Below are 27,563 nucleotides of genomic sequence, written 5' to 3'. Positions count from 1 at the left end.
GACCAATGCTGTGATCGTTTCTCTTTCTGGTGCATATTTCCATGGAGTTTCTGGCGGGGGGAGTCTTCAAGATATCACAAGTGACCATGTATCTACGGGGAATTGTATCTTTCTAGTTTTCAGTCAATTAATCCGAAAGTATATTGACCGTTACTCCATCATCCTGTATTTAAATAGCACATATGATTTATATTTTTCTGTACAGATCAAAAGGCGAAGTTATCAGGTGGATTCCGGGCCTGGAATTAGCTCAGACCCTCCCAGTTCCCCAAACTCCCTAACTCCAACTCCCCATTTTCCAGTTACCATCAACACGCCCTCATTCCGTACATCAACCCGGATTACTTGTTCATTCACTGGATTCGATTACCTTTCATTGGCTCTTTCATAATGTCATTCGATTCAACTTCCCCGTTAAATACCGATCCAAATGCCCGCGTCTTCAGCTCCTCGTGCTTCGACTTCCTACTCATAGAATTGGTACCAATGGCCGAGCGCATGGCAAGGGAACTCGCGACCGAGGGAAAGGACGCCGAAGACGAAGAAGTTAGAGAGACGACATTCTTTCGTCTAGAGTCTCTGGGTTATCGTGTTGGACAAGGCCTTGCGGAGCGGTAAGCCATAAACATCTCCATCTCCTTTTGCACCGGCCCCCTTTGCTTTTCTCTTGCATTACGCTAATATGTGTCGATCTCTATAGCTTTGCTCGAGACCGTCCTCGCTTTACCGACAATCTCGATGTGATCAAGTTTCTCTGCAAGGATCTGTGGACAGTCCTATTCAAGAAACAGGTGGATAATTTGAAAACAAACCATCGGGTATGTGCAATTCAGAGAGAACTGTTGTCGGGGAGATACGACATAACTGCAGTCTGCACTTGCACGGGGATTCTCATGAAACTAATGCCGACAATAAATAGGGAGTCTATGTTTTGACCGATAGCGCGTTCCGACCATTTGGGAGGATGAGCATGGCAGTACGGAGTGAAGCTGTATCCATGGCACAGGCAGTAAGCATATCCCCTTTGCAATCAATGAGGATATCTTGGCTTATATATTGAACCTAGTACCTCTGGTTTCCTTGTGGTATCATCCGGGGGGCGTTAGCCAATTTGGGTATCAACACGACCGTGCAGGCCGAGACCTCAGATCTACCAGGTGCAACTTTCCAGATCAAAACTCTCCAGCCTCGACCTTGAACATGAAAATGATTGCGCCTGGGCCTGGGCTAGCCCTTTAACCAATTTACGCCTACTGTATGACTTATGACAGTTCCTTGCAAACCCCTTGTGGTGCCTTCAGATTACTACAAGGATCATTAATCATTCCAGGTCTCTTGACTACAGCTATATGAGACAGGATACCGAAAACGCACTAATGTGGACAGTTAAATCTGTACTTCTTTCCATTTGCAGGTTGGTTGCTACATATATTGGTGTGCTAAACCTACCCATCTGATGGACCGTACAGTACTCATGTCTGCTCATTGTTCATAAACTCGTGGTCTCGCATCTAAAGCCTATCTTTCCGAGAGAAGATTGGTTAGCAACGCTCTGCTATTTTCCGGTGTCATCGCAGGCGTGGAGAAAACAGCGAGAAATGTACCGACAAAAAGAGACCTGATATATATGGTGGATAACGGACAGGGGGGAGGAAGCCTTACTTTGGTGCAGAGTTCTTAGCAAACTCAACGCCCTTCTCGATGTTGCCCTGAAGTCCCTTGACGCAAGCCTCAAGGAGCTTCTTCTCCTGCTCGGTAATACCGTCAAGGATGTTGATGGCCTTCTCGGCACCGTTGGGCTGGATCGAGCATGTCAGTTAGTTGTCTTAACACTCTGGAAAATTGAAGACTTACGCCGAGTTCCACGGGAGTGGAGAAGAATTCAAGACCAGTGGCCTTGGCAATCTCATCACCACCGGCAACACCGGGCAGGTAGACGAAAGTAGGCTCAACAATGCCCTTCTCGCCCTTGGCAGCCTTGATGACAGCCTCAGCGAATCTAGTATTTGTCAGTCACCGTGGTAGCTCCAGATTAGCGGGTTGAAACATACCTGAAACCGGCAAAGGCCATAGACAGAGTAGCGGAACCAGCACCGTCCTTGGCCTTGACGACCTCGTCACCTCCGAACTGGACACCTGTGGAATATCAGCAAATGCCTCCACGGAAAGGACTGTTCACATACGGTTGACGAGAGCATCGTAACGGTCAGCGGGGATCTGGAAGTTGGGGGAAACCTTGCTGAAGAGAGGAACAATGGTCTCGCCAGAGTGGCCACCAATAACGGGAACGGTGGCATCAGAGGCGTTCTTCACGCCGGAGAACTCCTGGGTGAAGGTCTCGGCACGAACGACGTCCAGGGTGGTAACACCGAACAGACGCTTGGGGTCGAAGACACCGGCAGCCTTGAGGACCTCGGCGGCAATGGGGACGGTGGAGTTGACAGGGTTGGAGATAACAAGGATGAAAGCCTTGGGGGCAAACTCGGCGATGTTCTCGACGAGACCCTTGACAATTCCGGCATTGACCTTGAAAAGGTCATCACGGGTCATACCGGGCTTGCCTAGATGTTACCATGAGCCGTTAGCTAAATATCACATGCCAGATCGTGGATATACTAACGGGGAATGCCGGCGGGGATGACAACAATGTCAGCACCGGTCAGAGCAAGCTTCAATCCATCATCCTTGGGGAGGTAACCAGTGATTTTCTAGTCCATTGTCAGCAGGCTTACTCACTATACTTCGAGGGTATACATACGGCAACCGAGGAGATGTGAGAGAGATCTGCAGCGACACCGGGGGTGTTGACAACATCATAGAGGGCAAGGTCATCGACGAGAGGGCAAGCCTTCAGCAAGAGGGAGAGAGGCTAGATGATTGATTAGATGATAATTCATAAGAGAACTTGGAAAGTTTTCTCCGGTGGGGGAGGGGTTAACATACCTGGCCAATGCCACCAGCAGCTCCGAGAACAACTAATAACGGATCAGCACATGATAGACCAAAGAGCCGAATAACATACCAGCCTTGACCATGATGAATTAGATGTATAGAGAGAAATAAGATGGGGTTGAGAAATGGGGAGAAGGGAAGCTGAGGGGACCGGCCGATTTATAAGAGGGGCAGAGCTCCCCCGGTGAGAGGGGCAACCCCAGAATTACGAGAGAGTGTTTATGTACAACATCCGATGTCCACATGTGAACTGACGATATTTCCCTTTTATGCCTTTATGCACCTTTATATTACTTTATTTGACTTTACTATGTTCGACTATTATTAGTATCTTCTGAATATAATTCCCCTGTTATTGTTCTTTCATCTACTCTCTATAAATCCTTCACTACAGGTACCAGACCAGGAACAAGCTTTTACCCTTTCTCCGGACTCTTCTCGGACCCATCTCTCCGGCAATTCTCGTCCTTTGACAAGATGCCTAGGCAGTTCCACACTTTTCTACCCTTCCTCGGGCTGCTCGGAACGTCATATCGGGAAAAGGCGGACTATATTCTGATATACAACCGGATATTGTGGCTCGGGCCGACCAGTCGGTAATGAATATTACTACTATACCGCCGGTAGTAGGAATTGTAGTCTTTTTTTTGGGAATTTGTTTTCTCTTATTTTAGAAGGCTTCGGACAGGACACTGGTCTTTTTTCTGCCCTTGGAGCAAGATTGCTAGATTATGATTTCCAAGTCCAGCATGGCGTTTTACATACGCCTATCAAGTCTCCCCTCCCCTCTCCCCCAAAATCCCCGATCCTTCATGGTCCACAATTCATCTTTATATCGAGACAAATTTACTCAGACTCCTCGGCCTTGTGGGCCTTGGCTCCACGGACCTTCTTGGCAGGGGTATCCTTCTTGGGGAGCTGCGAGCGGCGGACAGCGCTGACACGGGCAATGGCCTCCTCACGGAGATCAGCACGGTAGCCGTTCTTGGCGGTACGGTCGGCAACACCCTTGTAGATCCTGGAGAGATAGCCATCAGCATTGGGTTATGAAAGCAACATACGCCGTATGTCTTTAAATATCAATTCGAGAAATTGGGTGCCGCTTACTTGCGGGTGGAGGTCTTGGGGCCGTAGGTGACGGTAACCAAGTTCTGGCCGGGCTGCTGGGGGTTGCTGGGCTTCTTGGTGGTCACGGCAACACCGTTCTCAGTAGCCTGGACACCGATGGCCTAGAGATAAAATAGTTAGCGCCACAACTCTTTAGAAAGAGAAAAACATCAGCAAGTGCGGGGTATAATTACCTTGGTGTTGGCGAAACCGGCATACTATAATGCGCCAAAAGATACCGTGGTTAGCCATGTATTCCCGGAGAGCTTCGTCCATTCCGTCTAATCCTCGAGGTGCCCCGTACCTTGAAGGAGTGCTTGTTGACCAGGTTCAGGGGGTCGCGGGAGAAACGGGCACCACCGCCGGAGTTGCGGTTAACCAGGAAGGAGTTCTGGTTGCCTATTCCAAAGATTGATGAGCTTGAGTTCGATTTCCAAACGCTTCGACATAAAATCTCGAAAGGAAAAAATGCGCAGGGTCGGACGTACGGGTGATCTGCCAGACCAGGTCGTTGGAGATGTTTGAGACGGCCATTGTGATGTGAGGGGAGGTTGAGTTGGAGTATGAAAGATCGAAATCGCTATCAAAACCGTCTTCACGTCGATCAAATTGTGTGTGTCTGTAATGCCAAGACCTCAGATTGGACGGGGTCTCGCTAAGGCGGCTACTTTAGGAATAGACTTGATGCCTTGATGCCTGAATACTGAGACGTCTTGATGACCTAATAATTTTATGCCTGAATACCTTGTAGCCCGTTTAGTAAGGCAGAAACTGACAACTTCCGGCGACATCCAGGGCGGCTAGGCTGCCAACAATATGAACGCGATACTGACGTTGTCCCCTCCAGAACTCTCCTTCATAGTGACAACCACGTCAAATTTCCCATGCCTTCTTCCCCGACGGCTTCCTTGATGGGACACATCATCTCTTAATTCTTCTTTAAAGAAATACTCTCCAGAGCGCCAACCTCTCTTTCCCGCAATCCCGCAAAGCTCTATACTACGTTACTACTACACGCCGGAATCTTCACCGGCATCACTCATCATCATGACCTACATTCTCTTTTATTTCCTACTCTTTTCAGTTATCATCAGCGGAACAGGTAAGTCACGTGTCTTTACAACCGCAACGGCAGCAAAGCAATGATTTATAATGAATTTGGTTCTAATTATATTGTAGCGTTATACCTCACCCGGTCACGATGGATGCCGTTGGTCCAAGTGCCTGATTATATCTATCACCGCCTTCCCTCAAGTTTCACCGCCGATCTCGAGGCTGGCCTGAGCTCATCACAGTTCGACATTACTGCCAATGTTGCAGATGGGGATTCTAGGGCTGGCTTGGATCAACGAGCAAAGGCCGAAGTGTTAAAGATCATGAAGAGCCGAAAGGTCGACTTTGATGAAGCACGCAGGCTCTACACGGAGCAACGATTCGCAAAGAATAACATCGGACCTGACGGCCGGCCAAGGGATCCCAAATTCGTCTCATTTTCGTGATTCGTCTACTACAGTATCATAAGTTCCGGCGTGTTTTCTTGGTCATTGTCAGCGGACATCTCGCTAGCGGAATCCATACAAATAAAGGCCATGGCTTTTGTCCAGTAATATCTCGTTTGTGCTGTCGAACCGCTTGGGATACTACATACGATGTATCGCTCTGCAAGTGGCTTTATTGTGTCTGTAAATGGTGCTTGGCAATTGAAACATATTAAGTTGATGTGTTATCAAGATACAACAAGTCTGTCTGTTTTGTCCGTGTCAAGTACTAGACACTTAATATTACATATTACCAACCAGCGCCGCCAACAGCCAGCCAGCGCGGAGGCACGGTTTGATCAACCCCTCTTCCCCGCCACATAAACATGTTCGAGGTAACCACGCAAGAGGAGAACATCAAACACATGGACCAGCGCTCTGGTCCTTGGGTCATCAAATCATATCAAAAAAAATTCCCACCTTCCATAGTGTCAAGGGCATAGCTTTTGGGGGGAGGGGCTCTCAAGACCGAATGTTACTTCAAATCACCGACCGCCTCCGTATCCCGGCTGTTGGAAGCCCGGTGGCAATGAAGGGGCCCCAGCTGAAGGTCCAAATCCAGGCGGCGCAAACCCAGAGGGGGTGCAGCCTGTGGGACGAAGGGCGGTTGACCTGCACCATTAAATCCAGGTGGTAAAAAGGCCTGTGGGCCGCCGTAGCCAGCTTGGGAAGGCGGAGGTCGGGCGGGGAGCCCGGGAGGTGGGGTATTGAGTGAAGGGACGGGAGGTGGAACATGTCGGTTTGGAGGGGGGCGGCTTGATAGGGCATTGGAGGGGGTGCGTTCTGGTAAGGCATAGCGGGTGGCATAGTTGGTGGCATACCCCGATTCATACCTAGATCGGGCGTTTGTGGCGGGGCTGCGCTCATAGGTCGAGAGTCACCGCCAGGCGTTGCTGGTACGCCCGGGGCGCCAGGGAACTGCTGAGGTTGCTGAGCCACTGGCTGTACATTATGCTTGCGAGCCTGAGCTGCGAGCATTCGCTCTGCTTCATCACCATGTCTCTCGCCTTTCCCATCTTTCTTGTATGCATACTGTACGGAAACCTGTTTATTCATCAGGTACTGGCCATTCATGTTGGCGATAGCTGCGTCCGAGGATTCGAAATCTGCAAACGAAACAAATCCATATCCCTTGGAGAGATTGTTGTCATCACGAGCAATCTGTAATGATAAGAAGACTGTTAACAGTGTCCATCTTGTTTGTATTAGGGGGAGATCTCACCTTAGGCGGATTGACAAGGTTACCAAATCGACTGAAGGTATCGAAGAGAACCTGCTCGGCAACCATAGGATCAAGATTACCCACGAACAGCTCTGCGCCAATTTCCACAGTCTTTTGCTTATCGGCCGACGCCTTGTTAACACGAATAGGTTTGCCATGGAGACGGATCCCATTCATGATCTTTGACGCATATTCGGCATCTTCCTCGCTGAGGAATTCAACAAATCCATATCCTTGGTGTAACTGCGTGACTCGATCTTTTGGCAGATGAACGTTGACGATGCGCCCGACCTGCAGCATCAGTTCCCATACCAGGCTGTCTGTGACCCGTTCATCAAGGTTTCCGATGTACACAGTTGCCTCTTTATCTTGTTCCCTAGGTTTAGTTAGCTCCAGGGCCTTGTGGCGAAGAGAGGGGATCTTACCAATGCCTTGCGTTGGCCATGGTGAATTAATTGGAGAGAGAAAGAGAGGGAGTGAGGGAAAAAGCTCCCAGTAAAAGTAAATGACTCAAAGATCCAGTGAAAATCAATGTGCTAGGCAAGTCCTGTTAGTCTTACCAACAGAGTAGACTATTAGGGTAGTAGAGAGAGGTAACGAGGTGTGAAAGTGTTGATGTGAAGGAAAGCCGAAGCTGAGGGATGATCAGTGACCTTTCCCGAAAACTTTTGATTCCGCAAATCCTCCCCGTTTCCACTTCATCTATCAACCACCTCTCCCACCGTTCACTTGGATCAACTTTGAACCAATTTCAATTAATTCTTGATCTCCTTGAAACCCCCCAACTTCACTTAAATTCACAATGGTTCAATTCTCCGAGGAGACCAAGGTTAGTCGCAACCCCCGATCCTCCGAAGAGACCAGCTTTCTAACTTTATCTTTTTAATCTATTTAGGAGCGCGTCTCCAAGGTCATTGATATTTCCCGCGTTGCGATTCACTAGTGAGTCCTATAGCACCTTCCTGTCATCCTCCGAGCTGACCGGCGATAACCATCTAGCGGATACTTGCCTCTGATTGTCTATCTGGGTATGTATAGATCCTTTGGACGTTCTCGATGCAATATACTAACAATATGAAAATAGGCTACACCTACAGCGAGCCCAAGCCGACTCTGTTCAGGTACCGCTTCAACTCTTCGGGTTCCAGCTGTCGTGACTAACTTGATACCTAGATTGTTCTCGCCTCTTGCCTAAACTACGCGTTGACTGGAGAAATGATACGGGATAATGGATAGTATGGGATGGAAATAGCCCAGTATATTCTTGAACGACCCTTCAATTATTCCCTCTGTGAGGGGTGGTGGGTTTGAATATCTGGATGTCACCTTTTGCAGCTTGTGAAAGCTGGATGATTTTGTATTTTTAAGTCTTTGGCCGAATATTTGTCCGCTTTGGTACGGAAATGCTGTCACCTTATGGTAATTCGGAGTAAACACTGAACTTTGTAGAAATAAATGAAAAGAAACCAGGAGATTAATGTGCTTTGGGGTATGTGACTACTATAGTATGTACGCGGTTACTCGGCGGTCACATGTTCTGACGTTCTCTCAGATCTTCTATCTCCCGAGGTCATCTTCTCTTATCTTCCTCTTCTAATATATTTCTCTGTACACTTTTCTCTCTCTATCTTTGTCTCTGTGTGTTCAAATTTCCTACCTTCTTCTAAGGCAGGTTCATGACTGGTCAAGATGGCTTCTCGTCATCCTTTGTGGAGACCGTAGCGGGATTCACAGCAGGGATTGTGTCAACTTTGTCGCTACATCCTCTTGACATGATCAAAACAAGGCTACAAGGCAAGCTTCAATATTACCTTGGCCTCCCTTTGGGGAATACTAAACTCCAGTAGCTAACTCCGTTTTTGGTGTATGTAGTCGATCGATCATCTTCCCGGTTTGGTGGCTCAGTGCGAATCATTCGCAAGATCTTCTATAATGAGGGTGGCTATGCCGCTTTTTACCGGGGACTTACCCCCAATCTCATTGGAAATTCCACAAGTTGGGGTTTGTACTTCTTATGCTACAGCAGCCTGAAAGATATTATTCAAAGCCATCGCGAGAAGAGGGAGCAGATTCTCACGTCGTCTGATTATCTTCTCGCATCCGGCAGTGCAGGTATGCACATATCATGTTCAATTCAGCATTGTTCATCCGTTCTCGATTAACCTGTGGATTTCCATAGGCGTTATTACGTCGATCCTCACCAATCCAATTTGGGTGATCAAAACCCGCATGTTGTCAACGGGTTCGCATGCCCCAGGGGCGTATTCTTCGTTTGCGTCTGGGGCAAAACAAATATACCAAGTGGAAGGAATACCCGGCTTCTACCGAGGTCTCGTACCAGCCCTATTTGGCGTCAGCCATGGTGCCCTTCAGTTTATGGCATACGAGAAGTTGAAGCTTTTCAGACTCCGGTCGATGAATAAGGGCTCAATTGAGAGCGGTCATTTGGGCGCCGAACGGGCGCTGGGTAATGTTGATTTTTTTGCCATATCCGGTCTATCAAAAGTCTTTGCTGGCAGTGTGACATATCCTTACCAAGTAATTAGGTCCCGGTTGCAAACATATCAGGCTCATCTGATCTACCGTGGGGCCATTGATGTCGTTTCCCAGGTATGGGCCCAAGAAGGGATCAGAGGTTTCTACAAGGGTCTTGGTCCAAATCTTTTCCGGGTACTTCCAAGCACGTGGGTGACCTTCCTGGTATATGAGAATACCAAGGTCTACCTATCCCGGCTGGCACAAAATCCAAATATTTCCTACTAATTCCTGTTCGCACTTATATCAATTGGATCTTACTAAAGATCACCTACTTTAGGCTCTATAAACTCGGTAGTATCTTTATTTAATGTTTAGTCCTAAAGATCTCCTTGTTATTAATCCAAAAGAAACGAGCCTATTCGATATAAAGAAGAAGCTTGCATACTTTTTAATAAAATATTATACATTGTGATCAATAAAGTATCCATGGATCGATACATAGAAACATGCCCAGATGGCATCCATCCCGAGTCTTCGAAGCTTAATAGTTTGAGATTTGACTATACATATCACGAAGTATCGAACAAACACCATTATTTAACATAACTGTTAACGTAGCAGATTAAAGAATAGAGTGACACGTTCATAATCAACATCTGACCCAGGGGGGCCAGATTTCGGGACTCCTCTGGCCGGCCCAGCAATAGCTTCCAAGTCAACCTTCGTCATACCAGGGTGCAGATGAATATCATATGAGTGTGTATTTGCATCGCCCGATGAATGTAGACGTTGTATACCCATAAGTGCGACCATTTTTACCTGTCGCTGGGTAGTACTGGGCGCTAAACGAGGCCTGACCGTCAGTACATTATGCGATGGAGGAAGATGGACTGTGATATTCTGTTGTGAAAGAATCGACGAAGGCGGGATATCTAAGCAAAAGTCGTGTTGCAACGACAAAGAGGCATGTGTAAGAATTCGAACATTACGGATCAGAGCCATCCTTGGTTCTAGTTCGTAGTTAGCTAGAAGTCCCATCAATATCAGTGGGAGTCAAACCTTGGCCTGATCGCCTCAAAATCGAATCCATGGGCGATGAGCTAAAATGCGGCTGGTAGGGAGCATGGGCTAACAAGGGGTCAGCAAAGGCTGGGAGCCGAGCAATATCTTCGCGAGGCGACAATATTTGTACTAGGCGTAACGTACCAGAACCTGAAGATGAATACCGAGTGACATCTGAAGAGGCATCAAAAGAAGATGCATTGGGTGCATTTTGCGAGGTGGACATTGCCAGGGCAGTTGCATTTGTCGCCGAGCTCGGTAAACCTTGCGCACTCGTGGAGCCATTCTGTTGTTGCTCTGAGACAGATGGTGTGGTTGTTTTGCTCGTCCTGGAACTGTCAAGTTGCCCTCCAAGAGACCATCCTCGAGAAGATCTACTGATTTCTTGACCTGCTAATCCAGCTCCGGCAATATCTTGCTTATGGCCTTGGGATTCGATCTTGGATGTCTCATCTGAGGGTTGTCCATCGTCCTTGGATATAGTATCGGAACTCTGCCCAGGCATTTTCAATGTTAACCTCTGCGCCGTTTGGGGCACAGGTGTGCCCACTTTCAGTTTGATGCGAGAAATCTCAGGGGTTCCATCTACCTGAGGGGGATTCGGAACAAGCTTTTTGGCTTCCGCAACCCGTCGGTGGAAGTGCTCCTAGACCTCTAATTTCAGCATGCCAAAGAGGGCGAATAGCAAGAGCGTCGCGGTATAGACTTACCTCCAAAACTCCCGCGAGAATAGCAATATCGCTGTCATCTTCGTTGTACTCTCTAGCATTTCGCCATACATAGCTGACCTCCTCTTCGAAGGACTCCCATGTAGGATATGCGGTCTTTCTGGATGAATTCTTCCTGCTGTCTGTACCACGGACTCTCTTTTGGATGCTCCGCAAGGACACGGGATGTTGAATGATCTCATAATAATCGCGATACAGATTCCGGTCTGGTTTTCCAATGAACGGGTAGGAAACATCTTCGCCACTAATTCAGGGGATCAGCCTTGAGCAAATGATTGGGATCAGTGATACCTACTCGGAATCTTTGAGCCGGGTCAACTCGGACATAATCTTGTCCTGTGCAGTCTGAAGGCTATCCCCTTCAAAATCTACCTCGGACTCAGCTTCGGCTTCGGACTCGGCCTGCGAATCCGGGGTTTGATCTGCTTCGTCTGGTGGCTCTGAGTCCAGATGCGACGACGCACGATTTGACTCTTCGGGAATGATATCATCGTCCTATCACACTCGCCGTAGCTTGAATTAGCGATTGAAGCATGCGATCCAATCTAAATGCGCAGAGAAACGATATAGGATAGTATATAGACATTTGAACAGTGTAGCTCCAATTGCCATGGTCACAATGTTGCGACAGGCCTCCATTCAAGTGTCAAGGACCAGCCGATAGATGGCAATGCAGAAAAATGATACTTACGGAAACCTTTCGGCGTTTCGTTCTACGAAACTTCATATCTGGGGAACCTGCGGCGGCCGCTCGTCGTTTTGAGGTCATCTCGGATTACTGCTGATAACGTCCCGAGTCACGAGTCGAGTCACACATTGAGGATAGTAATATGTGACTGAAGACCACAGGGGGACTGGAAATACAGATTTAATAAATAGAGGGTCAAATTGATTGGAAGAATTACAAGTAGTGGTAGAGTATGGCAAAGGGAGGCATTCGCATAGACATTCCTCATCTCAGACGTGTTGCAGACGCGTCGGCGGAGCCATCCCGCCTTAGGTAAGGTGGCTCCGGGGTATCATACATACATGTATGTATGGTACTGAACTGTATCTACCGTTACAAATATCAGAGACCATTCAATATTTGAATGTAAGTTCAAATGTTTGTCTGCGCAACTTCCTTGTAGTGCAATTTCTATATCTTTGTAATTATAGTCCTGATTACGCACTGTAAATTGAGGGTTCCTGAGGTCTTGGGTTTGGTCACGTGGTTGAATATTGGGTTGACACCTGAGGCATAAAATCGTTGTTTCCCCCCCCCACTATTTTCTGAGTCCCGCAAAACAAGTCCCGTTGATTGTTGTTTCTACAACTCACAACTCTTTTCTCTATCGCATCACACACTCGCCTGATCACTCATCCTCGCGAATTTGATTCCTCAATATCAGATCATCTTCCACAACCTTAGTGCCCCCATCAGAACCCTGTGAGCGTACGTTTCAGTTGTCACTCCATGTGATAATCATTCAGCCACATTATGAGCCACATTCAAGCTACTTGAGTGTTGCTTGGACACATGGGGCAGACTAACACTGACAATCTGTATAGCCGAGCGATCTTCGTACTGCCATTTTTCTCATTTCGCTATCCCAATGGACATCGACCCAGCTAGGCGCAACAAGAAGCCCCGCCTCCTCTTGGAGACGGAGCGCGAGAAACTTGATGAATTTGTGGACTCTATTCACTACTCTGCGAGGTGAGGACGCCATGCCATTGCGGTAGACACCCCCATTGATCCCTCGATATAGATACAACGATGACAAATTCGAATACCGCCATGTGCAGCTCCCAAAGAACATGCTCAAAAAGATCCCCGCAGACTACTTCGACAGCGCCAAGGGCACTCTGAAATTGCTTTGGGAGGAGGAATGGCGAGCTCTGGGCATTACACAAGTATGTCGAACATGATTCGAGGATGTTCATGGGTTCTAACAATGTTCGCGCAGAGCTTGGGATGGGAGCATTACGAGGTGCACGAACCTGAACCTCATATCTTGTTATTCAAGTAGGCTATTTGCGAACTGCTCCCTTGGCTGTGTCACTAACCGTCTTGTAGGCGCCCGCTCAACTACCAACCCCCTCTGCAACAATAAGTTAGTCATTTGATCGGCGGCGTTGTGCTTGGAAATATGAGCAGTTGAGAAGACATTGCTTTATGGTCGTTAGGCACACGCGTTCGCAATATTGCTCATTAGCGTCCACAAAAGCTTCATAATTGAAGTCCTGGAATGAGACCAAATTCCATTTTCTCCTTACCCGCCATTTCATTGACATGCTAGACCAGGCCCACTCTCTATTATGCCACACGGAAGACCAACACCTGTCTTGTCACAGACACCTGGACTGTTCTAGCATGACTATCAAGTCGCGTTTTTGGCCGATCTCCCCACTGAACAGTGGAGAGACTGCTACTGATGCTGCACTTCTCCACTCCCTGAACTTGATGTGAACATCTTGAAATATCATCCCGGTCAAGTTATCTTACATTAAGAATACCGTGGATGAGATATTGACCTCCTCTGCTTGGCCCCTCTAGCCGATATCAGAGGGAAAACAGAGACCAAGTATTTGCAAAAAGGGCGAACAGATAGATGCAAACCTGGGCCATCCACTTGATATTGTTGGTCGTTTGGTTTCCAGCTTTAGTTGCCACCCCGGATATTTCGCTCATGATTAAGAATCAAGTAACTTATTCTCTCGTCCATTCCCACGCTGTCTGCAACCTTTGCTAGTCGATCGTATGGTTTTTTTTTTCGCGCATCTACTTTGTCACACTGAAAAAACACGGTGTATTGCACTAGATAATGGCTGATATAAGGATCGGACTATACCTCTGGAGGTATTCCGACGTCTTGGTACTGATGTAGATATATATATGTATTTCCAATAGCTCTCTGAAAGGGCCATTTAAGTCCGGGCTTGATCATCCTATGTAAATATCAACAGCGCACCCGTCCACGGACGGGCACAGAGGATATTAATAACCCTCACAGTCATGGCTGCTTATGCATAAATCTAGAAGTTCACGGGTGGTCTCAAATGTGTGTTGATTCCTTTTAAATAACTACGGAAAATATGTATTTACATGGTATAAATACAGAGATCAAGGTAAAGGTTTCTCAAGTTCAACACACATTCCATGAACCCGAAGGGAGCCAGCCCGATATGCTTTGAACCTTGAGACGAAAACCCTTGGAAGTCCCGGGTATATGTGATCAACTTCCCAATGCCTTCTGTCTCCTCATGTTCAGATCCTTCAGCGTCATTTCCACTGTTCGCCATTCACGCTTGGCTGGATCATACTCGCCGCTCACTTCAAATCGACAAAATCCGTTAGGCCCCTTCATGCCAACTGGGCCCGTGATATAGAAAGCCCCACGGCGAGCAGAGCTTGGTGCTAAGGCTTGTTCATGGTTCAATCGTAATTTGAATGCCTGTGATGCCAAGTGCAAATCCGATCCCGGACCTAGGTCCGGTAATGGCAGCCGCTGTAATAACGATATTAGGGAGGATGGGTGGTAGTTGATATTCTCGGTATTAGGCGGCATGTTTTCCTTGAGCCTGTCGTTCAGGGGTGGTTGTAGCTTAGATTGATCTTTTTGGCCAATCCAGTTCCCACTCTCGTCTCCAGGCGCGAAAGAAGACCCATTCAAGAAATCAAAGGAATCCAGCGGCTCCCCTGTGGGTTTTCTGAAGCGATCCAGTTGCCGTAGTAATATTACCAGATATGCGTCTCTGATTGCCAAAGCAACATGAACTGGTTTCATGAAGTTCTGTAACCTGTCACCCATCTCGGGGTCCATCGGCTTTGTGACCCATGATATACTGCCGTTTTGAATCTCGATCCTGTCTACTGTCAGTATAAGAACCAAGCGTTTAGGGACTAGGAGTACATACCCCGATCGCACATATCCAGGAGGGGCACGATTTGGAAACTGATGGACAAGCCAGGATCCTGTGAGGGAAAGAGGCTCCCCGAGTATCGGTTCCATCTGCTTTCCCGCATTATCTAAAACGATTGTGGCAAGTTCATCTGAACTCGTAAGCGAATGATCTTGAGCGGGGGAGTGAATCGACTCCTTACCTCTAAGCCTCTCAAGCTTCTCGTGATCCTTGGATAACTTCACAAATACCTGCCACTCTGGGTCCATTATAGTGTACAGCTCGCCCTGTTGTAACCGAGACCAGGCAAGCGGTATGAACATCGCACCATCGTTTTCGACCTCTTTCCCGGTGATTTCGCCGCTTTCCGAGATTTGACGCGGGGATGCCTCCGCTTGGTTGGTTACAGGAGGTATATCATCATCGTCGGTATCGTCGTCAAATCGCACCAGTACAAAGGTGCTCCAGAGGTGGAATGCGGTGCCGTAAAGAAGGCATTTGGATATGAACGACCTGAGAGATTCTGCGTCAGTCTGACCAAAAAGATCCTAGGTTGGCTTCAAATGAGGCTCTATACCTTATCCAAGGCCGCCTAAACCTCACATGTCGCACATTCTGTGGGTTTGACAAGTTGGAACGAGCGTATGTAGGACTGAAGAGAGACGAGCGCGCGCGAGAACTTCGAAGCAGATACCTGAGCCGGAGCATTGGGAAAAGCCAATCCCTGCAATGATTCTCACTAGAGTATCATCTCAAATTGGAGAAAAAGGAATGGACAGAATCCTTGAAGTCTGATATGCACGAGGATTTGCGTTGCGAGGCTGTCAATGGCAATCGGCGATTTGGTCGATTATGTAACATGCGGCGCTACAGACCGGGGCCCGGACCTGGTACACCCAGTATGTACATACACTATGTAACATGGGTACATATGTACTTGTGATGATCTATAGGAATAAATGCCACTACAACCGGATAAAATTATGGGCTAGAAATTACTGATATGGATATTACATCCAAAGGAAATATTTGGTTGAACAATGAGCTGTGTCAGCTGTTGTACATACCAGACCACGTGATATCTTTGCCATATCTTATCGGCTGTCCCCCAAGTCCTCCGTAACCAAGTGGTATTCTGTCCTTGACTCCTCGCCATCGTACTCAACAAAACTCCTAATACTCCTAGAGGAGAATCTTGATGTGGGAATTGCCACATCTGCCAAAATAGTCTTGCCTTACCCCCGCGCCCTCCCGATTCTACCAATATGCGCTGGGTGTCCGCCTTCCTTGCCCTGGGATTAACAGGTGCATTGCAAGCAAATGCACTGGATGCTACGATCTTCACGTTTCCTTCTAAGACTTCAAGCTCTTCAGCTTCTCATTCCCAACAACAAACAATATCAGAAGATGAGGCCCGGCTTGTCTTGGAGCTTCGCATGAAGTCCTCTGTAGCATCGGTCCTTGGAACAGTGAATGCAGACACTGTGAACCAATTGAATCATTTTGCTCAAGATGATATTACTCTCTTTGGGGGAGCTACTGGGGGGGCTGTTTCCCAGAAAAGCATCATTGTTATGGAAGGAATCGACCAGGAAGCTGGTAAGTGGAAATGGAAGCGGACTCGCACTTGACTAGGAGGTATAGCTAATGGTTCTACAGCCCTAGTCATGCAAAAAGCCCAACCAGAGCATCTTCACATTCCTCGAATTTCCTCTCCCTTTATCGGATTTGATATCCTGGAGTCATTCATCGAAAGCAGCCCCACCGTGAAGGGGGGCCGTGGACACGTTTGTACATACTTCAGCGATGCTAGCAAGGCTGCCTCATCGACATCCCAGGTAACAAAGCCAACTTTAATGATCTTCAAATTCCCTCGCTAATCTTCCGATTACCCCAGACTCCTAAGGAATGCCTATCCAGGGATCCCATGTTTACCGATGAGTCTGATTTGCTCGCCCGTGACATCCTTACACTGGTTGATTCAGTGGAATTTTGGATGAGCAAGGATTACAAGGATTCAGCTTTGAAGTTGTCTTTTAAGGTACCGAGTTTTCCCTCCATAACCGGTGAATTATTCCTAATTCAACGTCACCAATTGCAGAAAGCCTCAAGCGATTCTCTTCTTGGGACTAAGTTCCTAGAGACATTGCTTCTTCACCTAGCCAAAATCTCGTCGACTAGCAACCGAGAAATTACAACTCTCGTTCTACCCCCTGGTGTTAAATCCGAAGGACTTAGCCACCGAGACGCGAATCGATCATCGGCACCAGTCGCCCAACTGAATGCCTTCAAGAGGTCGACGCCGAATTCTGCGCTGCCGCTGCACTCAACCCTAGCGCCTGTCTGTCATGCTTCAAACTCCTCGTGTGCCGAAGCTACCAATAACTGCTCCGGACACGGTTCCTGCTATCTGAAATACGGCTCGGGTGCTGAGGGAACTATTGGCAATTGTTATGCATGCAAGTGCAAGCAAACTGTTGTCCAGAACAGCGATGGCACCACCAAGACAGTTCAGTGGGGTGGGGCGGCTTGTCAGAAAAGGGACATCAGCTCACCTTTCTTCCTTGTTGCAGCGGTCAGTCTACTTGCCATTCTTCTCGCTGGTAGTGCGATTGGAATGCTTTTCAGCATGGGCTCACAGGAGCTACCCAGTGTCATCAGCGCTGGTGTAGGAGGCCCCAAGTCTCAGATGTGAGTATGTATGTAGAAAGCTATGTAGGTGTTAAGGGGTGTTATATTTTTCTTTCGCCGTCTTTTTAAGGGCCATGGCTTCATGTTATTTACCTCATTTATCCCTTAACCTATAAGCATTGCTTTTCTTTGTTTCTGATTCCTGCTTTCCTGCGTTGCATCAAGGAGAAACCTCCATGGTTGGGAGGTTCAATACAGCAGTACACACATGTAAGATGACGCGAACTACATATGTATTTTAGAGAGCACGTGGCTATATCCAAAAAGAAAATATGTTGTATAGCATGTACAAAACAGTACTCTGTATGTACTCTGGTTTACGCACCAAGAGACATAGATGTTCAACAAATACACAATCCATTCAGCCCCTTAAATGGACCAATAATCGGGGGGTGAGGGGAGAAAGAGTAGCTGTTGGTAGCATCGGTAGCGCCATATGACAGATTTTCTCACAGCATGAGATATGGTGAGAGCGAGACAAAGATAATTCGTAAATATCCAACCGAAAGGAAAAAAAATATCCGTATGATCCATATGCGCCCCAGTCCTCGTCGCGCAAAAATCGATAAATTACACATATCAAGTCATAAACAAGGAAAATAAAACCCCAACCAACATTCCAGATGTGGTTCCGGTGTGAAGTATTTTGAAGATTAGCCAAATCGTGAACGGGTATGAAAGGGGTATCTGTCAAAAGATCTGTCATGAGGTACCAGCTTCGACTTGACGAGGTGTGCGTCCGTCCGAAGGCAGAGGATCCACAGGTGAAGTCCCAACTTCAGGTGGTGTGCGCAGTCTTCTTGAAGAAGAATGGAGGGAAGACCGGCGGAACCGAGTAGGAATCAATCGAGACCAGATAGATCGACCCGAAGAATCCGAGATATGGGCAGAGTCCCAATGCTGATCATGCTCACCCCGCACATGTTGCTCTTGGACTGGAGATATATCTCTTTCCCCTGGGGATGTTGATGGAAATACTCGGCTAGGAAAGCCCATTTGAACCCATCCATTTCCCCTAGCACTATTCCAAGCAACTCGAGGAGGTCTGAGAATTTCATCTGGGCGAGTCGAGGCTGTACGACCCTGGCGATCTGTGGCAGATTGTGCTTCTGCCTGTGGACGGGGTTTGGGAACATAGTAATCGGCCTTGCACAGAGGACAACATGCTCTTCTGCTAGTCAGCCAGGGGTCGACACATGAGGCATGGAAAGCATGTCCACATGCAAGTCCCCGGATATCATCATCATCCTCAATGATATCTAGGCAAATCGCGCAAGAATCGCCAGGGTTTGGCAGAAGATCAGCAGGAACAGCGTTACGAATGTAGGCATCATCATGGTCCTCAAGATCAATGTTCATGTTTTCATTGGTCAAAGAATGTTGCCATTTCTCTCTCTGGATACCTTCACTGGTGCATTGCTGAGTAGAAGGCATCTCAGATTCTTGAGGACCACCATGTAGCTCTTGAGTGAGGATTTTTGATGTATCATTGGAATCCACCCGTTCATGGCCCTTGGTGGATGGTGATATTGTATCCGTGTGAGCCCCAATCGATGTTGTCATGATATCACTTTCATCTTTTAGGCTCTGTGGTCTGCTATTCGGAGCTGTGATACCTCCTTCTGTTGAAAGGCCCTGGTTGGCGCGAGATGATCTCCACACTTTGTACTTGACAAGTGGAAACCGCCCGTTGACTTCATCCATCGTCATTAGCTTCTTCTCCCTTCTCCTGCGATGAGGCCGTGGCATAGTGGCCAGATCTATGGGTTCCCCTACTTCCTCGCTGCGAAGCTGTCGATTTCGTTGGTTATATCGAAAGCAATATTTGACTCCAACTATGATCCTGCCATGACGGTCAGATGCCATTCCTGGAACGTTGGAAGGCCGGACAGAGGAAAGATGAAGTGACATACCATAGATTTGTGAACACAACACCAAACCCAAGAGCGACGAAGAACAGTAAAGGTGAGCTCGTAGCGTTACTTGAGCCCGAACCTTCTCCGCCGCTACTAGCAGCAGTGGTGGCAGCACTGCTAGAGACTGAGGTTGGTGTTGAAGACATTCCGACTTAGGGTCGATATGAAAATTATGGCACCGATCCACCTCGGAACGTGGCCACTTGATTATTGTTGGAGTCTCAGTTGCCCCGAGATCGATCCTTCATGCCTTGAGTTGTGTGTACAGGGCAACCCTGTATGTAGATTTCGGGCTCGACTCCAGCAGATTAATCCCAAGGCGGGATGGTGAATGTGACTAGGAACGATCCAAGGTATGTACCCATGCGACAGGACGGATATTCGAAGGTTAAACTTGATGGCCTGTGGATGATCGACCGTAAGCAGAACACACAGAACTTCCTGCAAAGAGAAGGTGAATGCCGAGAGTCGATCTCATATCATTATCAGTAGCAACCGGGGAAGGAGCCTGGACGAGGCGAAGAGATCTGGGGAGACGGAGACAGAGAGAAAGAGATAAAGTGGATCAGGGCAGGATGGAGCCAGGCTCCTTGGTTGATTTAAGGATGCATGCGGGACCACCGAACTGACACCTGAGGCTGGGAATCACGGGACTTTGTATTGTTCGAGTCTCAGATACCTCTAGTTGACAGGGGTTAAGAACTGAATCAAAGGTGTAAGGTACTTCTGAATACATACAGGGGATGAGACCAGGGTTGATTTGCCCCCTTTTCTTCTTTTCATTTGACAATAAATTGTTGTCCACGGGTGTATTGCATATTTATTGCATAGCCACATTTAAACGTACATATAATGGCGGCCTGCAGCGACCATAGGAGACTTCAACTATCGGATACTGTAAATACATACATATGTACGAAGTGCACATGTTTACATTATACATATACGCGTCACTACTACTCTATAAATCGATATACATTTGTACTCTGTATAGAGATGTATGCAGTGCTCCGTACATTGTATAGTAATACCACTATGCATTAACCCCATTTGTAAAACAATACTCTCAAGTTATGATATGGATAAGATATGTACGGAGTATCAATTCAGTAGTTATTAGTTCAAATTTTATAAATATAGACTGATTGAAGAGGTGTTAATATAAATATGTACATATAACTAACTACATGTAAACTATATTAATCTACCTAGGTAGTTGTAAAGGCTGAGTTCCAAGGTTGCCTTTACAACCTGAGGCCACCCTTGGTACCTCAGGAACCTTCAAATGTACTTAGTTTTTCTTTCATACTTGCAGGAACTAAGGGGTTCTATCATCATTACTCCGATACTTCTATAGAGTTATCACGATAACAAGATATAGGGGAGATTACATAGAGAGGAGGACCCTCCTAATATACTTCTCTTTAGCAAGTATTAGTCTTTGTGTGAAAGAATACAATACGTTAGTCCCTCTATCAAAGCTGATTCGCCTGGCCAACAGTACTGGCCTGTAAAACAGTATTCTATCGTTATACGATTCGATCTAAAGTGAGAAGGTTACTCTATAGAACCTTCAGCAAGTTTCAAAATACTGACGTAGTTATTCTATCTCTGTATCAACATAACGTATCCTCAGCTATCACAGTATTTATTGCTAGATATACTATAGACTCAGACTCTAAAGTTTATCCTACGGACAGCGCTTTTTTGATTCCGTTCGCTTCGCGTCCATAGTCACAATCTACTAGATCCAAGGAAATTCTCCTTAAGTGTCTAATTATCCTATACCTATTGTCGGATATATACAACACCAAGGTATAGATCAAGTTACTAGGTATATATATATAAGTCCCTGTGTTATATACCTCTGTCTACCGTCCTCTGTCTACTGTCTACCGTCCTCACTTCCAATATCGTCTACAATATCGTCTACAGTATCTTCCCTCTTATGACCTAGCTAGCTCCGAACAGAGACACCAACTTATTCGAAAAGAAGAAGGGTGGCGAACAATAAGACCAAGGGTTTAGGGAACAGGGATAATAATAGATTTATATATATATATATATATATATATGCTCCGTAGGCTGCAGACCAATATAGACAAGAAATCAACTACTATACAACGGTCTATCCGTCAATCAACTGTATACTAGTATAAACCTCAAATAAACCTCAGACAAACCTCAAATAAACTTCAGATAAACCTCAATATCCTTAGATAAACTTGTAAACCTCAAATAAGCCTTGAACAACGTTGATTAAAAGTCGAATCAATATAAGATAGATATATTACAAGTATTTTAACGACAGTATCAGAAGGATACCTGAAAGCCGTCGGTTCCGAAAATGTTTACAACAGCTTTGTTTTTTTAAACGACTTCGTTTTCAAAAACAAAGTAAATTTAAAACAATGGTTGCGGGTGTATCTTTCTAGAAAAACCGTTGATCAACGGTCGATAAACCGTTTTCTGAAACCCCATTCCTCCCGTCATGTAGGCTTGGACATTTCACGCCCTTTTCACTATCTATATTTTACCAATTTATCTTATTCTTCTAGGATACATATACCTATACTCCGTATATATTAATTGTGCTCAGCAAAATAATAATTTATCCTATATCAAATATAAAAAAGGTCACATGGCCGCTACACCGCTCTGTACTTGCCGCCCCTGGTTCACATGCGAGGGAAATCAGATATCTACATGTATTGATCCAAATACAGACTTCTCTCTTCAACACATCACTATGGCTAAACCCAATCCAGTTGTTTTCTTCGATATTGCCCTTGGAGGTAAGTCAGTCTAGATTTGCATGCTCTGATGGCCTAGCCATCTGAGCACTCATCTGGCGAACTCTGCTAAGTAATATAATTTCAGGCGAGTCTCTAGGTCGAGTGAAAATGGAGTTGTTCGCCAATGTCACCCCACGGACCGCGGAGAACTTCCGTCAATTTTGCACTGGTGAGAGCAAGAACGCCAAGGGACAGCCCCAGGGCTACAAGGGGAGCAAGTTCCATAGAGTGGTATGTAATAAAAGTTTTTGGGTATTGATGCGGGACTAATGCTCGCTGCAGATCAAAGATTTCATGATCCAGGGTGGAGATTTCATCAATGGCGATGGAACTGGCTCATGTACCATCTACGGCACTTCGAAATTTGCCGATGAAAATTTTACTCTCACACATGACCGTCCTGGTTTATTAAGTATGGCTGTAAGTTTGAATACCTTGAGACTGAGGAGGCATCTATCCACGCGAAAAAGGATTTTTCACTGACAACAACAGAATTCGGGCCCGAACACCAATGGTTGCCAGTTCTTCATAACAACCACGGCCACACCATTCTTGAACAACAAGCATGTGGTCTTCGGCCAGGTGATTGATGGGATGGACATAGTTAAGATGCTTGAACACACTCGTACTACCAAGGACAAGCCTAACCAAGATGTAACGATTGTCCAATGTGGAGAGATGTAACGACGTGATATTTGGGAAACAGCTACATCCTACAGATATGTAGTTCGCAGAATTGCGAGAAATGAATTTGAATCATGGAAACATATCAATTTCATATGGCTCTAATAACCAGGACTATTTTTTTTTTTTTTGGATATTTCATACTTTGTAATGGTTGGCACAGACGTGATATCTCCTTCGAACAAAAAAAAAAACTCTTCGTAGAATTCAGTCTCTAGATCTAGTCTAGAGCTTGAACTTATTCAGATAATCGGCAGCCAGTGAGATGGCCTCCTCAACCTTATCAGCGTTGGTACCGTTACCAATCGAAGTAGGTCCCTTTCCTCCTGCTTTGCCTCCCACGGCGCCAGAGACAACGGCGGCCCACTCGCTTGCCGAAGCACCTTGGTCACTCAGTCCCTGTGTCCGAATTAGTATAAGAATCCCCAAGTAGTAATATTTCACGGATAAGACTGATGCGTCCTGCTACTCACCTGAGAGACGAAACATCCGTGTGCAACCCGACCTTGTTCAGAGTCGGCCGCCAAAAGATAGACACTCTTGCCCTGCAGCTTTGATTTGACATGGTTGAGGGATTCACTGACGGCCTTAGAATTGGCGGAGATCGGAAGCTGGACCACAAGCCACGACTTGTCTTGGTTTTCAGGAGCCTCGAAATAGGAGTTGATAGCGTCGAGTGCTTTCTTCGACTCCAGCTTTTGTTGGGCCTTTTGGCCATCGAGGACCTGCTTGTTGATCTTGGCAAAACGTTCGCGGAACTTGGCCTTCTGGACGGCGGAAATTGCAAGCTGGTTGAGATCCACCTGGACTTGCTTAGCCTCCTGCTCCTTTTTGGGGCCCAAAGGCAATGCATTCAGCTGATCAAGGCGCTGTCCGAATTCCTCGGCAACTCTCTGCACTTCATGTGCATCCTCTCCAGTAACAGCAATAATTCGGCGAATTCCCTTGGCAATGCCGCTCTCCTCTAGGATGATCAGATCCTTGATATCGCCTGTTTTCTGGACATGAGTTCCACCGCAGAACTCAATGCTGACTTCTTGCCAGCGGGGATCCTTGACATTCTTCAGGATTTCCTCCAATTCCACACCGACAGAAACAACACGAACAGGATCGGGGTAAGTCTCGCCGAATACGGCTCGAACGCCGGAAATTTGTTGGGCAGTGGCGAGCGGAAGTTCTTTGGAGTAAACGGTACAGTTCTGTCGGATATACTCAGTGGCCTTGGCTTCGATCTTCTCGAGCTCGGCGTCAGAGATTGCGCTCTTGTGGGAGAAGTCAAATCGAAGCTTCTCGGCGGCTACCAGGGAACCCTTCTGATCAACACCATCGCCTAGGATTTCCTTCAAAGCGAAATTCAGGATATGGGTTCCGGTGTGGTTATTCCGGATGGGCCAGCGTCGGAGCTCATCATACTCGCAAATGACAGAATCGCCGACAGCAAATGATCCGTATTTCATGAAGCCAGTGTGTAGAACGTATCCGGCATAAGACTGTACATCGCCAACTTCAAGCTCCGCTTGTCCGTCAATGATGATTTTGCCTGTATCATTTTCCTGACCACCCTGTTCGGCATAGAAGTTCGTACAGTCGAGAATGACGCCAAGCTGTGCTCCCTCGGGAATATCGTTAGTGCTACTATGGAAAGTTTTTCCATGGTAGATAGCCTTGACGTGAGAAGTGATGTTGCCTCGGCCGAATTTAGGCGAATCATCCGTTTTTTGTACGTCGTTCATTTTTTCCAGCTTGCCTAGGTCATGGACGTCAAGCTTAACGGTGTCCCCAGCAGCCTTCTTCTGACCCTTGCTGGCTTCCTTCGCCTTCAAGCGAGCCTCTTCAAACTCAACATCATCAATGCGGAGGCCACGTTCCTCGGCCATGATTCGAGTCAGGTCAACTGGGAAGCCGAAGGTGTCGTACAATCTCCAAACATCGGCACCATGGAGCATATCGGTATCCTTAAGTTTGGCCTGTTGAGCGTATTGCTCGAATTGACGCTCACCTCTATCCAAGGTCTTAGCAAATGACAGCTCTTCCTCGTCTAGGATTTCGATGACATCTTGCTGCTTGCGCTTGAGTTCAGGGAACATTTCACCCAATTGATCCACAACAGTCGGCACTAGCTTCGCGAAGAAATTCCCAATATCGACCTGGAAATATTTCCGGGCATACCGAGCTCCTCGGCGCAGGACACGGCGAATCACATAACCACGGCCCTCGTTGTTAGGAATAACACCATCCGAGATAGCGAACATCAAAGTCCGCACATGGTCTGCAACAACACGGTAGGCTGTGTCAATTCCATCGACATCATCGGCGCCAAAGTGGCCGCGGTATTCCCGGGCCCCAGTGGTATCTTGGATAGCCTGGAAAATCGGAGTGAAGACATCGGTATCGTAGTTGGAAGATTTGTCCTGCAGAATCGACACCAGTCTTTCGAAGCCCATTCCGGTGTCAACGTGTTTGTTGGGAAGGGATCTCAGGGAGCTATCCGGCTCGCGGTTATATTGGATGAAGACGTTGTTCCAAATTTCCAGCACATTTGGGTCGTCCTGGTTGACAAGGTGAGCGGCGTTGCGCCCGCCGATCCGATCATAGTGCACTTCGCTGCAAGGTCCACATGGGCCTTGGTCGCCCATTTCCCAGAAGTTATCTTGCATATTTCCAGGAAGAATGTGAGATTCAGGTACGCCGACCGATTTCCATAGTTCTTTGGCTTCCAGATCCGGTTCTAATCCACCGGCTTCATTGCCCTCGAAGTAAGTAACGTAAAGGCGATTGGGATCCAGCCCATAAACTTCCGTCAACAGGGTCCACGAATATGTGATAGCTTCTTTCTTGAAGTAGTCGCCAAAACTCCAGTTGCCGAGCATCTCGAAGAAGGTCTAGAGAATTCGTCAGGAATCTGGTGAATTATAGCATGGAAGTTTCAATACTGACATGGTGATAACTATCCTTGCCAACATCATCCAGATCCTGTGTCAGGTCAGTCACTGTACCAAAGTCCCTCTAGGACCCCTCCAAGGTTTATGAAGGCACACCCACGTTATGTTTTCCACCGGCACGGAGGCACTATTCAATTATATCAGCAACAGTTCCAAGTCGGATATTTTTGGTGATCGTGGATGTCCAATACCTTTTGCGAGTTCGTTGCGCGCTTCATCTTTCCAAACTCCGACGAGGCGTCAACGGTGCCCAGGAAGATGGACTTGAACTGGTTCATTCCCGCATTGGTGAAAAGAAGAGTCGGATCAGACAAAGGAGCGACGGGGGAAGAAGGGACTGTATGCAAGAATAACTTCAGGTTAGTTCATGTTGTTGGCGGGGGTGGAGGGGTAGGACAGGAAAAAAAAATAGAACGGTTTCAACTTACCGAATGTATGGCCATTTTGTTTAAAATAATCTAAAAAGGTATCTCGGACTCGCTGAGCGGTCCATTCAGCACCGAGAGAAGTCATCCTGTCGAATTTGGGAGGGTTGGTTGACCGGGAGTGAACAAAGCGAGGGTGAAAGGGTCTGGGTTGATTTCTGCGAAAGAGATGAGTCAAAGCCCGTTCCCCGTTCGTCACCACCCCAGAAACCCGCATCGAGCAACGAAATGAACCTGACCCCAGATCTGTGCGCTTAGCAGTTCAACCTCTTTTTTTCTTTATCCCCACACACTTCCAAATACTCGAGAGAGCGAGAAAGAAAGAGAGAGAGGGGATATGACGGGTGAGGGAGGTCACGGGAAGAAGCGCCCGGCCCAAGATGACCCCGATGGCGCGCAACCGTTAACTAAGAGATTTGGACACCTACGACTAGGTAGGCAATTGAACTTGAAAGTTGTGGAAGTTGTCAGGCTAACATATTTGTAGATAATAGCGTGCCAATCTCCGCTCGGACCCAACCCAAGGGGCATATTCAGCATATCCAGCCTGTCCATAACCAACATGACCACATTGACTATCAACCACATAACCAACATAACCAAGAGCCTTCCCTTGATCCAATGATGTTGGATGACACCAAGCATACGACTTACATACACGACCTGGATCAGGAATTATTGGAAGATGACTCTCCTGGTTTGGTCTTTGCACCATTCGCGGAGAAAGTGCTTTCAGTTCCTCAATCCGTTCTATCCGACTCAAAATCCTCAGGGAAAGAACTCGTTCTTTATACAGAACCATCCTCCCTCACCGTTCCCAGAGAAAAAGATAATGTTCGAAAAGCAATTCTTGAATCTCGAGCACGAGCTAGAGAGAACAAGGTTACAGAGAAGGTTACAGAGAAGGTTACAGAGAAGGTTACAGAGAAGGAAGATTTATATGACGATCCAATGGATATTGATAGTTGAAGTACGCGGAGTATGGAGTATAGAGTATAGGAGTTAAAATGGGTAATTAGGCTAGTGAATTGTATAATTTTGTATCTTTTAAGCAACAAATGTACTTAGGAGTACATGGTAGTACTTAGTACACCTTTAAGGTACATTGAACATAGTAGTTACTACTACTAGTTAGTAG

General features: G+C 46.9%; 14 protein-coding genes across 14 annotated transcripts; 7 read left to right on the top strand and 7 right to left on the bottom strand.

Annotated features, from left to right (window-relative positions):
* Window positions 1-390: 390 nt before the first annotated feature.
* Window positions 391-1,198, top strand: N7479_002577 (trafficking protein particle complex subunit; the record flags this gene model as incomplete). Its single annotated transcript, XM_057250274.1, has 4 exons — window positions 391-614; window positions 701-818; window positions 920-1,009; window positions 1,067-1,198. The coding sequence occupies 4 exons, from the start codon at window positions 391-393 to the stop codon at window positions 1,196-1,198; spliced, it is 564 nt and encodes a 187-aa protein (XP_057114706.1).
* Window positions 1,199-1,658: 460 nt separating this feature from the next.
* N7479_002576 (malate dehydrogenase) lies at window positions 1,659-3,035 on the bottom strand (the record flags this gene model as incomplete). The annotated part of the gene is made up of 8 exons (XM_057250273.1): window positions 1,659-1,799; window positions 1,855-1,999; window positions 2,052-2,136; window positions 2,184-2,561; window positions 2,621-2,708; window positions 2,759-2,869; window positions 2,944-2,975; window positions 3,023-3,035. The coding sequence occupies 8 exons, from the start codon at window positions 3,033-3,035 to the stop codon at window positions 1,659-1,661; spliced, it is 993 nt and encodes a 330-aa protein (XP_057114705.1).
* A 763-nt stretch (window positions 3,036-3,798) lies between these two features.
* On the bottom strand, window positions 3,799-4,593 carry N7479_002575 (uncharacterized protein; the record flags this gene model as incomplete). Its single annotated transcript, XM_057250272.1, has 5 exons — window positions 3,799-3,970; window positions 4,060-4,181; window positions 4,254-4,277; window positions 4,364-4,458; window positions 4,548-4,593. The coding sequence occupies 5 exons, from the start codon at window positions 4,591-4,593 to the stop codon at window positions 3,799-3,801; spliced, it is 459 nt and encodes a 152-aa protein (XP_057114704.1).
* Window positions 4,594-5,106: 513 nt separating this feature from the next.
* N7479_002574 (DUF2015 domain-containing protein) lies at window positions 5,107-5,558 on the top strand (the record flags this gene model as incomplete). The annotated part of the gene is made up of 2 exons (XM_057250271.1): window positions 5,107-5,161; window positions 5,239-5,558. 2 exons carry the CDS (start codon window positions 5,107-5,109, stop codon window positions 5,556-5,558), a joined length of 375 nt encoding a protein of 124 aa, XP_057114703.1.
* Window positions 5,559-6,072: 514 nt separating this feature from the next.
* Window positions 6,073-7,264, bottom strand: N7479_002573 (U2 snRNP complex subunit HSH49; the record flags this gene model as incomplete). Its single annotated transcript, XM_057250270.1, has 4 exons — window positions 6,073-6,380; window positions 6,431-6,758; window positions 6,820-7,195; window positions 7,245-7,264. 4 exons carry the CDS (start codon window positions 7,262-7,264, stop codon window positions 6,073-6,075), a joined length of 1,032 nt encoding a protein of 343 aa, XP_057114702.1.
* A 357-nt stretch (window positions 7,265-7,621) lies between these two features.
* N7479_002572 (uncharacterized protein) lies at window positions 7,622-9,582 on the top strand (the record flags this gene model as incomplete). The annotated part of the gene is made up of 6 exons (XM_057250269.1): window positions 7,622-7,648; window positions 7,715-7,747; window positions 7,819-7,847; window positions 7,904-7,940; window positions 8,667-8,931; window positions 8,999-9,582. The coding sequence occupies 6 exons, from the start codon at window positions 7,622-7,624 to the stop codon at window positions 9,580-9,582; spliced, it is 975 nt and encodes a 324-aa protein (XP_057114701.1).
* Window positions 9,583-9,906: 324 nt separating this feature from the next.
* On the bottom strand, window positions 9,907-11,856 carry N7479_002571 (bromodomain-containing protein; the record flags this gene model as incomplete). The annotated part of the gene is made up of 6 exons (XM_057250268.1): window positions 9,907-10,307; window positions 10,357-10,425; window positions 10,504-11,005; window positions 11,070-11,331; window positions 11,383-11,582; window positions 11,779-11,856. The coding sequence occupies 6 exons, from the start codon at window positions 11,854-11,856 to the stop codon at window positions 9,907-9,909; spliced, it is 1,512 nt and encodes a 503-aa protein (XP_057114700.1).
* An 826-nt stretch (window positions 11,857-12,682) lies between these two features.
* On the top strand, window positions 12,683-13,183 carry N7479_002570 (cyclin-dependent protein kinase regulatory subunit CKS1; the record flags this gene model as incomplete). The annotated part of the gene is made up of 4 exons (XM_057250267.1): window positions 12,683-12,786; window positions 12,839-12,983; window positions 13,037-13,095; window positions 13,147-13,183. 4 exons carry the CDS (start codon window positions 12,683-12,685, stop codon window positions 13,181-13,183), a joined length of 345 nt encoding a protein of 114 aa, XP_057114699.1.
* Window positions 13,184-14,305: 1,122 nt separating this feature from the next.
* Window positions 14,306-15,680, bottom strand: N7479_002569 (uncharacterized protein; the record flags this gene model as incomplete). Its single annotated transcript, XM_057250266.1, has 3 exons — window positions 14,306-14,936; window positions 14,988-15,485; window positions 15,550-15,680. 3 exons carry the CDS (start codon window positions 15,678-15,680, stop codon window positions 14,306-14,308), a joined length of 1,260 nt encoding a protein of 419 aa, XP_057114698.1.
* A 557-nt stretch (window positions 15,681-16,237) lies between these two features.
* On the top strand, window positions 16,238-17,667 carry N7479_002568 (DUF3844 domain-containing protein; the record flags this gene model as incomplete). Its single annotated transcript, XM_057250265.1, has 3 exons — window positions 16,238-16,571; window positions 16,632-16,810; window positions 16,870-17,667. The coding sequence occupies 3 exons, from the start codon at window positions 16,238-16,240 to the stop codon at window positions 17,665-17,667; spliced, it is 1,311 nt and encodes a 436-aa protein (XP_057114697.1).
* A 698-nt stretch (window positions 17,668-18,365) lies between these two features.
* On the bottom strand, window positions 18,366-19,725 carry N7479_002567 (E3 ubiquitin-protein ligase RNF103; the record flags this gene model as incomplete). The annotated part of the gene is made up of 2 exons (XM_057250264.1): window positions 18,366-19,506; window positions 19,577-19,725. The coding sequence occupies 2 exons, from the start codon at window positions 19,723-19,725 to the stop codon at window positions 18,366-18,368; spliced, it is 1,290 nt and encodes a 429-aa protein (XP_057114696.1).
* A 2,603-nt stretch (window positions 19,726-22,328) lies between these two features.
* On the top strand, window positions 22,329-23,058 carry cyp3 (putative peptidyl-prolyl cis-trans isomerase; the record flags this gene model as incomplete). Its single annotated transcript, XM_057250263.1, has 4 exons — window positions 22,329-22,374; window positions 22,460-22,605; window positions 22,657-22,794; window positions 22,867-23,058. 4 exons carry the CDS (start codon window positions 22,329-22,331, stop codon window positions 23,056-23,058), a joined length of 522 nt encoding a protein of 173 aa, XP_057114695.1.
* Window positions 23,059-23,283: 225 nt separating this feature from the next.
* N7479_002565 (alanine--tRNA ligase) lies at window positions 23,284-26,513 on the bottom strand (the record flags this gene model as incomplete). Its single annotated transcript, XM_057250262.1, has 6 exons — window positions 23,284-23,457; window positions 23,532-25,940; window positions 25,996-26,031; window positions 26,101-26,127; window positions 26,192-26,337; window positions 26,429-26,513. The coding sequence occupies 6 exons, from the start codon at window positions 26,511-26,513 to the stop codon at window positions 23,284-23,286; spliced, it is 2,877 nt and encodes a 958-aa protein (XP_057114694.1).
* On the top strand, window positions 26,468-27,394 carry N7479_002564 (uncharacterized protein; the record flags this gene model as incomplete). The annotated part of the gene is given in 3 exon segments (XM_057250261.1): window positions 26,468-26,673; window positions 26,687-26,859; window positions 26,913-27,394. Coding segments are annotated over 3 exon segments (861 nt in total), but the record flags the coding sequence as incomplete, so codon positions are not given.
* Window positions 27,395-27,563: the final 169 nt, after the last annotated feature.

The sequence above is a fragment of the Penicillium vulpinum genome (assembly GCF_028829585.1).
Source record: "Penicillium vulpinum strain IBT 29486 chromosome Unknown utg000001l_segment0_segment0, whole genome shotgun sequence".
Classification (NCBI taxonomy): domain Eukaryota; kingdom Fungi; phylum Ascomycota; class Eurotiomycetes; order Eurotiales; family Aspergillaceae; genus Penicillium; species Penicillium vulpinum.
Note: the sequence above shows the minus strand (reverse complement) of the source record. Positions and strands in the feature narration are given on the sequence as shown.